Raw genomic sequence first — 12000 nt, forward strand, 5'->3', positions numbered from 1 at the left:
CCTGGGGGAGAGAAATAAATGGGATGGGGGGGGTGGGGCTGGGGAGAAGAGTGCAATAGGTGGATTGAGATGGGGATGAAGTGTTCCGCCTCAGAATACTTTACCCCAGGGCGTCAATGTGGACTTCAACAGTTTCCTCATTTCCCCTCCCCCCCCTCCCAAGTTCCAACCTGCCAGCTCAGCACCATCCTCATGACCTGTCCTACCTGCCAATCTTCCTTCCAATCCATCCGCTACACCCTCCTCTCCAAACTATCAACTTCATCCCCCAACTCCATTCACCTATTGCACTCTTAGCTACCTTCTCCCCAGCCCCACCCCCCTCACACTTATCTCTCCACCCTGGAGGCTCCCAGCCTCATTCCTGAAGAAGGGCCTTTGCCCAAAACATTGATTTTCCTGCTCCTCAGATGCTGCTGACCTGCTGTGCTTTTCCAGCATCACTCTAATCTTGACTCTGATCTCCAGCATCTGCAATCCTCACTTTTGCCAAGTTATGCTGTAGCTTTTTAGAACTTTAGTTAGACCACTCTTGGAATATTGCTACAGTTCTGGTCACTGCACTACCAGAGGATATGGATGCTTTGGAGAGGATACAAAAAAGCTTTACTTGGATGTTGTCTGGTATGGGGGATTTTAGCTGTGAAGAAAGGTTGGATAGACTGGATTTGTATTCACTGAAATGCAGCAGGTTGAGGCTGACAGAGTGGAAAGTATGAGACTTTTTCCCAGAGTGGAGGGGTCAGTTACGAGGGGATGTAGGTTCAAGTTGTAAGGTAGGGGAGGAAGAGGGGGAGATTAAAAGAGATGTGTGAGGCAAGTTTTTCAAGCAAAGGGTAATGAGTGCCTGGAATGCGCTGCCAAAGGAGGTGACAGAAGCAGACACAATAGCAATATTCAAGAATCACCTGGACTAATAAATGAATAAATAAACACCTCCTCCCACTCCGCCAAAGACATGCAAGTCCTGGGCCTTCTCCACCACCAAACCCTAACCACCCAATGCCTCGAGGAAGAATGCCTCACCTTCTGCTTTGGGACCCTCCAATTACAGGGGATCAAGTGGATTTCATCAGTTTCCTCATTTTCCCTTCCCTGACCTTATCACAGATCCAACCATCCAACTTGGCACTGCCCTCTTGAACTGTCCTACCTGTCCACCTTCCTTCCCACCTATCCACTCTACCCTCCTCTCTGATCTATCACCTCCATCTTCATCTTCATCTACCTATCACATTCCTAGCTACCTTCCCTCTGGCCCCACGTCCCTTCCACTTATCTCTCAGCCCCCTTGGGTAACAAGCCTTATTCCTGATGAAGAGCTTAAGCTCAAAATGTTGATTCTCCTGCACCTGACTGGCTGTGCTTTTCCAGCACCACATTCTTCGACTCTGATCTCCAACATCTGCAGTCCTCACTTTCTCCTTGTCCCTCTTTAAGCCATGTCTCCATAATTGCAATCATAATATAGTTCCAAGTATTAACCAAAGCTATAAGTTCATCTACCTTACGTATTTTACATGAATTTCAGACAAATTTCCCTGCCTGTTCTTGTTCTTAATTACATTTGCCTTGGTTTCTACCTCTTCCTCAATTTCTGTATCTACTGCCCTAATCCCATGCCCAATTATTCTATCAATTTAAACCCTCCCCAACCATTCTGCCAACACCTCCCAGAAGGAAATCACTCGGTCCTGCCGAGACATAACCCTTCCAGTTTGTACAGTTCCCACCTCCCCCAGAACTAGTACCAATGTCCATGAATCTAAAACCCTCTCCTCACACCATCTTTTCAACCATCTCTTCATCCTATATATTCTGCTGTTTCTACTCTGACTAGCTCATGGCACTGATAATAATCCTGAAGTTTGAGGTCCTACATTTCAGCGTTCTTCCTAGTTCTCTACGTTCTGTTTTTAGAACTTTATCCTTTTTTTTAACCAATATCATTAGTACCAACATGAACACTTTGGTGTTCGTCCTCCCCCTCCAGAATGTGCTGCAACTGTTCTGAGACATCCAGGACCCTAGCACCAGGATAGCAACATATCACCCGGGACTCTCGTTTGCAGCCACAAAAATACCTAGCTATTCCTGTTACAATTGAATCTGCAAAAAAATTGAATTCAAAACAAATCTGGAATTAAGAGTTGACTGATGACCATGAAACCATTGTCAATTGTCAGAAAACCCATCTAGTCCTTAGGGAAGAAAATCTGCCATCCTGGATCTTCATGGGTTGCTGCATGGCCTTTTGTCATGTGCCTTGCTGTGATGGTTTCCAGGTATGTTTTTATCCCCCCCACAGAACCTTTCTGAATGTTCTGTGGCCTTTGGTCAACTGGGTCATGAGAAGGGTACAAAGCATCCAATGGGGTTCCACCAACACCCTTCATTATTATTATGCTGGGAAAGTGCAAAGTACATGGCCTCAGGCATTGGTCGGAAGTCAAGGTGGCGGAAATTCTGATTGATACTTTCCAATACACATTCCTTGAGCTGACTGTAGCTGGTTCACCCTAAACATGTGATCTCATTGACTTGTTTTCCATTATTTTCTGTCACCAATAGCTGCTGGCTGGTATTTAATCTAGTTTGGCCAATTTTCTATCAGGCCTGATATCACAGGATGTGGTCAGAGTGTTGAGTACAGGAATTGGGAGGTCATGTTGTGGCTGTATAGGACATTGGTTGGGCTACAGTTGGAATATTGCATGCAATTCTGGTCTCCTTCCTATCAGAAAGATGTTGTGAAACTTGAAAAGGTTCAGAAATGAGTTACAAGGATGGAGGATTTGAGCTAGAGGGCGAGGTTGAATAGGCTAGGGCTGTTTTCCCTGGAGCATCAGAGGCTGAGGGGTGACCTTATAGAGGTTTATAAAATCATGAGGGGCATGGACAGGATAAAGAGACAAAGTCTTTTCCATGGGATGGAGGAGTCCAGAAACTAGAGGGCATAGGTTTAGGGTGAGAGGGGAAAGATAATAAAAGAGACCTAAGGGGCAACATTTTCATGCATGGAATGGGCTGCCAGAGGAAATAGTACAACTGCAACATTTAAAAGGCATCTGAATAGGAAAGATTTGGAGGGATATGGGCTGGGTGCTGGCCAGTGGGACTAGATTGGGTTGGGATATCTGGTCGACATGGACGAGTTGGACCGAAGGGTAAGTTTCCATGCTGTACATCTCTATGATTCTATAATTGACAATGTACAACATCCACACTTGTTTCAGGCTTGCTCCAGTGCTCCAGTGAAGCTCAGCACAAGCTGGAAGAACAATACCTCATTTTCTGCTTGGCAACCCTGCAGCCCTCCAGACTCAATATCAAGTTCAATAATTTTAGGGCCTGAACTCTCCCGTGTCCTAGCCTCCTACCTCACATAGTCTGCCATTACACACTACCGATTGTTAGCCACCAACAGTCTCCATTAACAGCTATTCACCCTCCTAGACAGATTGTAATCAACTCCTTTGTCTGTCCAACTGTTCTTATCTCTCTTTGGGCTCTATCTGCACCTATCGCTTACTCCTTACTTTATTGTCTGTATATAAATCAACATTTCCCTCGCTACAATCAGTTCTAAGGAAAGGTCACCAGACCCGAAACATTAACTTTGATTTCTTTTCACAGATGCTGCCAGACCTGTTGAGCTTTTCCAGCAACTTCTGTTTTTGTTTCTGATTTACAGCATCCGCAGTTCTTTTGGTTTTTTTATTAGATGGAACTTTGGTTTAACACCCTACATGAAAGATGCAACTCCAGTACTGCACTTGAAAGTCAACTTTTATTTCTGTGCTCAAGTGTTGAAGTGGTACTTGAATCTAGATCTTGTAACCCAGAGGCAAGAGAACTACTAACTGAGCCACATCAGATGGACATCAGTTGTCACATCAGCAGGAAACAAAATAAGAAACTCTGGCCAGAAAGCAATATTTGTAAATAATTCATGATACAGTATCACCCTGAAACCTTTGCTTTGTTCACCTTTCACAAACATTGCTTGAACAGCCCAGTATCTAGCATATCTGTTTTTATTCTTTATTCAGTTCTAATTGGTACATGGACATTTGACCAACAAGACAGGAAAGTATTAAGATTCATATCAAGTGTAAAGAAGACAAGGAAGAACTACCAACACTTTAAGCTTCACACCTTGGAATGAAAACATTTAAACTGTTGACAAGATATGCCTAGGATAATAATTTAAAGTAGTTTGGGAATTTTGGTTAGGAGTAGCAAACATAAATAAGAGAACATTGATATTGGGAATAATCTGAGCGATGAAGATTTAGTAAAGGAAAAAGTAATTATCCAGATGAGGCAGTGGTGGACTAAATAGAGTTTTGGCATTCTAATTGAAGATTTCACTTTCAAATTCTAGAATGATAATTCACAGAATTTGGTTCCTCACACTTGTGTTAGCTATTTAGGAGATCTAACCAACTAGTTCCACTACCTCAATTTTTCCTGAAAGTCTTAGAAATTTACGTTCAAATATTTCCATGTAAAATTTATTTTTGAATTTGCTTCCATTGTTTCCACACCCAAGATATGGGTCTTATCGGGTGTCTTAACATTTTATTCCCTTTGATTCCACTCTGTTTCGACCATGGGGCAGAGTCTACTGTATCAGGGTGACGGGCAAACTAAATCCACCTATGTACTTCTTGAAAATTCAAACTTTGCCATTGGATCTTCCAATAAGCATCCATCAATTGTGGAAGTTCCAAATCTACCAGGCTGCTCCTACGAAATCTTAAATCCACTTCATGTACACTTCCCAGCAAGGGTCAGTAGACAAGGGGTGGCAGCAGGAACATAGTTGATTTTCCTAGCTGAAGCTAGGAAACTTTCTGGTTGTTGCTTAGAAATTGCTGAGATTGGAATCCAATCACAGAGAAACAAACGAATCTTACCCTGTCTGGTCTGCAACAGCTTTGTTACATTCCTGAAAGTATATCTTGCCAGTAAATCAATGGAGAAATCTCCTGCCATACCAAAGCCTGAAGACTTTTCCATTAAAACACTTTAAAGATGGCTTATTTCAGACAGCAGTTAATTCTTGCATTACTTTGAGTTGATATTTGAGTTGTTATATGGTCTCTAACCTGCAGTGAACGACTAGAGGGCCTGATTCAGGAGGATTAGCAGCCTTGACACGGCGAATAAGTGCGAGGAGACCTGTTGCATGATAGGGAACTCCATGTTCTGGCCAAGCTGTGAAATGAAACTGCAGAATTTCACGACTGGCTGAGCAATATATCTATAAGAAATAAAAAGGAATCTATAAATGAATGTGCCAGCAGTTGAAGACAATAGAAAGCAAATCCATAACAGCCATTTAGGTCTTCTGTGAAATGGTTGGAATCAATAGAGAAAAATTATCAGCAATTGATTTAACTTTCTTTATACATTGATTTGAATTGCAAATGATTGCTTTAGTTTTGAAGGTTATAAATATGGACATTCATCAAGGTGAAGCCTGTTCTGGTTCTACAATTCCAGATTGATGCTGTGCTAGAAAATGGACAGCAGATTTGCCAATCAAATTGAAAGAATTAATAATTAACCAGTTTTGGGTCCATTGAACCAATTTGTTAATTTGTTACTTAATCAACTCGAAAAATGTTGTGCCATAATTAAAATGCACAGTGGTGCAATTAAAATGCACAATTAAACTTTAGTGAACAGTGCTGAATGGGTGACATTGAATTGAACACCAATTCAATGCCCTACTCTGAATTTATTTCTGCTATGTAAACAACGAATGTACAGATATATTCCTAGCTGCATTGTTGGAAGAAAAAGCATTGTCTGGGATAATAAAGGGTGCCTGAGCCCCTTCAAATAAAATCATGGGATTTTTAGGCAGGCAGAACCTCAGTGTAACAGCTCCTCTAAAAGCTATACTGCTGATGATGCAGATCTACCTTGGTACTGTGTTGGAAAGTCAGTCCAGATTATGAACTCATGCTGCTGGTGCAAAATTTTGCAGAACATTCTGCAGCAGGAGGTTGGGGATGAGGTTTGGTGATGGGATCATAGTGATGATAATGGGCTAGTAGTGCAGAAACCCAGGCTAACGTTTTGGAAACATGGGTTCAACTTCACCATGACAGATGTTGACATCTAAATTCAGTAAAAATGTGGTCCAGAAAGCAACCCTTAAGACAAACATCTAACCAATGAGAATTGTTACAAATGAAACATTGGTTCATTAATGTCCTTTTAGTACAATTTACCTGCCATCCTTACCTGCTCTGGTTTAGGTATGATTCCAGATCCACAGCAACGTGGTTGACACGTGACTGCTGTCTAGGAATTAGGGATGTGGAATAAATGCTGGCCTAACTAGTGATGCCACAAGCCATGAACAAATATTTTTAAAATGAATTTGCCAGTTCTAATCATGACTATAGAAAATAACCAGTCAAACTGACTTTGTGAAATTTAAGGAGAAAGTGAGGTCTGCAGATGCTGGAGATCAAAGCTGAAAATGTGTTGCTGGAAAAGCGCAGCAGGTCAGGCAGCATCCAAGGAACAGGAGATTCGACGTTTCGGGCCAGAGCCCTTCTTCAGGACATAAGCCCTTATGCCTGAAACATCGAATCTCCTGCTCCTTGGATGCTGCCTGACCTGCTGCGCTTTTCCAGCAACACATTTTCAGTTTGTGAAATTTAAGTCAACAGATTTAAATTTTAAAAATGTGATGAATAGGTCAGATAGTTAAGCAGACAGGTTTAGAGAGATTTTACCCTGAAAATCTGCTGCTAATAGGTTGAATCTGGCTTCTCTCACCTCAATTGATATGAATACATGGTTCATTAGTTTGGTTACAAATATAACTGAAAAACTAAGTGCATATCTGACAATTTGATTAATGGAGGAATTCAATTAATATTGAAATAATGGGGAGAAATTAGATGCTTGCTTCCTTTCATTTTTGATTTTCTATCTTTATTGCCCTGGAGGACTTGGCTTAATTACAGAAAAAGGATAAAAAACACACAATACCAGTTTATAGTCCAATAGGTTTAATTGGAAGCACTAGCTTTCAGAACGCTGCTCCTTCATCAGCTGGTTGTGGGCAGTTATAAGATTCTAAGACACAGAATTTATAGCAAAAGTTTACAGTGTGATGTAACTGAAATTATATATTGAAAAAGACTTGGATTGTTTGTTAAGTCTCTGATCGCTTAGAATGACCATGTTGGTTTTAGTACTTTCATATGTAATTCGCAAAACATTTTTAAAAGTTACATTCTCAAGTGAACTTAACAATTGGTGTCATGTCGGACCAGATAGTGCATTGAAGGTGTGAGGTGTCCTGTGTGAGACTGTCTGTGCCCCAATGGTTAGACTGATTCTAATCTAAAAAAACAATTTACAAAATCTTACATGGATTCATGCAGTAAAATGTAATTCTGCAAGTACAGATTCACCCCACAAACGTATATGTGTATGTGTGCATGTGGGTATGTGTGAGGGGTGGGGGGGAATGGGTGTCTGTGAGAGAGTGTGTGCATGTGTGTTAGTGTGAGTGTAAAGGGGTATAAGTCTGTGAGAGGGTACATGTGTGAGTGTGGGAGTGTATGTGTGAGCATATGAAAGAGGGTCTACGTGAGTGTGTGTAGGAGTTTGTGTAGGAGTATGTGTGTGTGTGTGTGTGTGTGTGTGTGTGTGTGTGTGTGTGTGTGTGTGTGTGTGTGTAGCTGTTTCATGAATATTTGATAAGTAGTTAAAAGTTCTATTTCATTCTTAAAGTATTATACAAATTGGATTAAAATAGCAATGAAGCCCTTCCTGATGAAGGGCTTATGCCTGAAACGTCGATTCTCCTGCACCTCAGATGCTGCCTGACCTGCTGTGCTTTTCCTGCACCACACTCTCGACTTTAATCGCCAGCATCTGCAGTCCTCACTTTCTCCTAGTAAAATAGCCTATATAAAGAGCATCTTTAATAAGCAAATAATACAATTAAGTAGTTATTAAATTTTGTCAAGGATGACAGAGCAGGTGATGTGTTCATGGCTTGAAGAGTTTAGGTCTTGATTCATTGAGCTGGAGGCTGAGATGCAGTCTTTGCAACACGTTAGGAAAAGGGTGAGTTACCTGGGTACATTGTACCAGGATACAGTCATGTCAATTTTGTTCTGCTGTTCCAATTTGGCCAATTGTCAAGAACAGGAAGGTATGTGTTAAAGGTGAGATAGGTAACGGAACCTGGGCCAGAAATGGATGAGTGTCAACCTTTGCAATTGTCTAGCAGGTTTGAGGTTCTCTCAGCTTGTTTAGATAAGATTGGAGGCTGCATTGTGGATGATCAAATTGACCTGTTAGTGTCATACAGGAAACCATTCAAATAGGGCAAGGAACAATGGTACTGGGGATAAAATAGTGAGAGGGATTGGCAAAGTTCTCTGCAGCAAACAGAGAGAGCCTCCACAGCTGTGTTACATACCACGTGCTAGGACTTGATAAATTTACTCAGGATCCAGCTGTCATGGTCCAGGTAGGTACAAATGACATTAAAAAGGAGGCCCTCCAAAGTTATAATCTCTGGATTATTATTTGATCCATGTTCAAATTGACATAGGATACATTACATTTGAGAGACAAATAAGTAATTCAAAGATTGGTGTGGAAGAAGTAGATCAAGGGGCACTGACACTAGGATTGGGGAAAGTGCGGGTAATAGCTTTGGAATGATCTCCATTTGAATTGTGCTGAGACCAGTCATCTTGTGATTCTCGTAACTAGACAAGGAGAGAGATTTTTAAACTAAATAGTGGAACAAGAGATCAAACGTAGAAAGATATAATATATTAAAGACAAAGAAAGAGGAAAACAGTAGAAAGCAGGAAGAGATGTGAAGAGAAAAAAAATCTAAAAATGCATGAACAATCAAGACCAGATGTTAAAAACATACAAAAGATGAAAATAAAGGTTCTATATCTGAATGTGTATTGTATTCATAATAAAGAAAACAAATTGATTACAGACAATGAAGTAAATAAATATGATCTGGTAGCAATTATAACTTCAGGATGACCAGAATTTATTTCTGAATATTGAGGGAGATATGACATTCAAGAAAAATAGGAAACTGGGTAAAGGTAGAGTGACACCATACTTAATCATTTGAATAAAAGTAAAATACAGTGAATGCTGGATATCTGAAGCAAATATCCAGAGAATGCTGGAGAAACCCAGCAGGTCTGGCAGCATCTGTAGAAAAAAAAATCTCACATTTGGTATGACTTCTCTTCAGAACTAAAATTGTTGGAAGATGGTTTCTTTTATGCTTCTCAGAGAGGGAGACCACGGGTCCTGTCTACTAAGAGCAAAGTAGACAAGACATTTACAAGACAAGGCAGTTGTGGGCTGGAGTAGGGCAAGAGTGTAAGAAGAGTGGAGCACAGACATAATGTAGTCATTTCTGAAGATATGGAATCCAGTGTTGAGACATTGTGGCTGTAAAGTACCTAAGCAGAAAATATGGTATTGTTTTGTTGGAACATCGCAGCACATCCAGGACTGAAGTGTGAGCGTAAGAACAAGGTGGTTTATTGAAATGGTAAGCAATTGGGAAGTCAGGGTCATTCCTTTGGGCAAAATGGAGGTGTTCTGCAAAGCAGCCACACAGTCTGCATTTAGTGTTGCTACTGTAAAGGAAAATGCAATGTAAGCAGAAAGTCCAACAGACTCGATCAAAAGAAGTACAAGTAAAACTGCTTCACCTGGAAGGTGTGTTAAGGGCTTTGAACAGTGAGGAGGGAGGAGATGAATGGGCAAGTGTAACACATTCTGCAATTGCACATGGAAAGTCACACAGATGTGTGAGGAAGTGTTGGGAGTGATGGAGAAGTGGACCTGGGCGCCATGGAGGGAACAGTCCAAGCAGAATGCTTTTGAGATTATTTCTTAAAATGCCTATAGTGTGGAAGCAGGCTATTCAATCCATCGAGGCCACATCGACCCTCCAAAGAGCATCCCATCCAGACCCACCTCATTCCTGCAACCCTGCATTTCCCATGGCCAATCCACCTAGCCTGCACATCTTTGGACTGTGCGAGCAAACTGGAGCACCGAGAGGAAACCCATGCATACACAGCATGAATGTGCAAACTCCACACAGACAGTTGAGGCTGAATTAAACCCGGGTTCTGGCACTGTGAGGTAGCAATTCTACCACTGAGCCACCGTGCACCCTAAAGCAGACATTCTGGAATGGACCACAGACCAGGTTATATTAAATTTGCTGTTGTGTGATATGATAGGACTAATTTATGACCTCAGAGCGAAGGCACATAAAGTAATAATTAACACAATATCTTACCACCAATTTGAAAGGAAGACGATTGGGTCTAAGATTAGTATTTTGACCTTAAATATTGCTAGTGGAGAGAAGAAGTCCAGGCTTTTCATCTTATAATCATGGGGACTATGATGAAAGAAACAGACTGGAAAAACGAACACCAATACAGCAAGAGACATGGGTGTTGATTGGTTGTATCTTTATTAGCAGGGCGATATAGCAAGAATAATTAACTGTCAATCTTAGGTCTCAGAGTAGGCAAGTACACTCCCACTGGTCAGGGTGTTGCCATGGGATTGCAACGTAAGTTGGCAGTTTCCATGACCATTTTTGCCTTGAGAATCTTATAATGTAAACTCCTTTCACCTACATTAAAGAGAATGTCTGCTAACACCTTCAAAAATGCTCTCAGAATACATACTGAAAAAACATGCGCAGTGCTGCCAGTAACATCATTCCAGCCCTTTCACTCATATTCATTCTGCTGGTCTAGGTGCAGCCTTTTGTTTTACTGGCAGAATATTTCACAAAGTGTGCATGTGCAGAACCGTTCATGGGTGCGAGGAGACACAGCCTACATAGAATATTTGACCTGTGTCATATGATGATGATGACTGCTGATGGTCTCTGGTGTAATTCTGCCTCTTGATATATGTAACAAGACTCATCCTCATAGTTCCATGCATATATGGGCTACCTAAGACAAATAAAGCTGTGTTCCCTGATATTCTATTTTACTTATATATGGCTATGCACATCATGAACTGGGCAAATAGACGTGTGATTTGTTGTAACTCGTTTTAAATGAATTTCCCACATACTCTGAAAGATTCCTTCATTTTCACAAACAGTATGCAAGACCTACATATTGATAGAAATAGCATATCCATGTACTCTTTTGACATTGCTAACTTATTTACAAACATACTCCTCAAAGAAGCCATACAGTCATAAAGATGTACAGTATGGAAACTGACGCTTAGGGCCAACCCATCCATGCCGATTAGACATTCCACCCAATCTAGTCTCACCTGTCAGCACCCGGTCCATATCCCTCCAAACCCTTCCTATTCATTTACCCATCCAGATGTCTTTTAAATGTTGCAACTGTACTCGCTTCCACCACTTTGGCAGCTCATTCCATACGCGGACAACCCTCTGTGTGAAAATGTTGCCCCTTACGTCTCTTTTATATCTTTCCCCTCTCACCCTAAACCTATTCACTCTAGTTCTGGATTACCCGACCCCAGGGAAGAGACTTTATCTATTTATCATATCCATGCCCCTCATGATTTTATAAACCTCTATAAGGTCACCCCTTAGCCTCCGACACTTCAGGGAAAACAGCCCCAGCCTATTCAACCTCTCCCTATTGTTCAAGTCCTTCAACCCTGGCAACAGCCGTGTAAATCTTTTCTGAACCATTCAAGTTTCACAACATTTTTCCAATAAGAAGGAGAACTGAATTGCACGCAATATTCAAGAAGTGGCCTAACCAATGTCCTATACAACAAAACATGACCTCCCAACTCCTGTACTCAATACTCTGACCAATAAAGGAGGGCATACCAAACTCCTTCTTCACTATCTTATCTATCTGAGACTCTACTTTCAAGGAGCTATGAACCTGTACTCCAAGGTCTCTTTGTTCAGCAACACTTCCAAGGATCTTATCG

At 41.2% G+C, this 12000-nt stretch overlaps 1 protein-coding gene across 1 annotated transcript in view; it reads right to left on the reverse strand.

Annotated features, from left to right (window-relative positions):
* LOC132829823 (receptor-type tyrosine-protein phosphatase U-like) overlaps positions 1–12000 on the reverse strand; it is a 492619-nt gene that overhangs the window by 29851 nt on the left and 450768 nt on the right. Inside the window, exon 22 of the mRNA XM_060847187.1 lies at positions 5115–5256. Within this exon, the coding sequence (XP_060703170.1) occupies positions 5115–5256 (142 nt within the window). The remainder of the gene's footprint in view (positions 1–5114; positions 5257–12000) is intronic.

The sequence above is a fragment of the Hemiscyllium ocellatum genome, chromosome 30, assembly GCF_020745735.1.
Source record: "Hemiscyllium ocellatum isolate sHemOce1 chromosome 30, sHemOce1.pat.X.cur, whole genome shotgun sequence".
In the NCBI taxonomy this organism is placed as follows: domain Eukaryota; kingdom Metazoa; phylum Chordata; class Chondrichthyes; order Orectolobiformes; family Hemiscylliidae; genus Hemiscyllium; species Hemiscyllium ocellatum.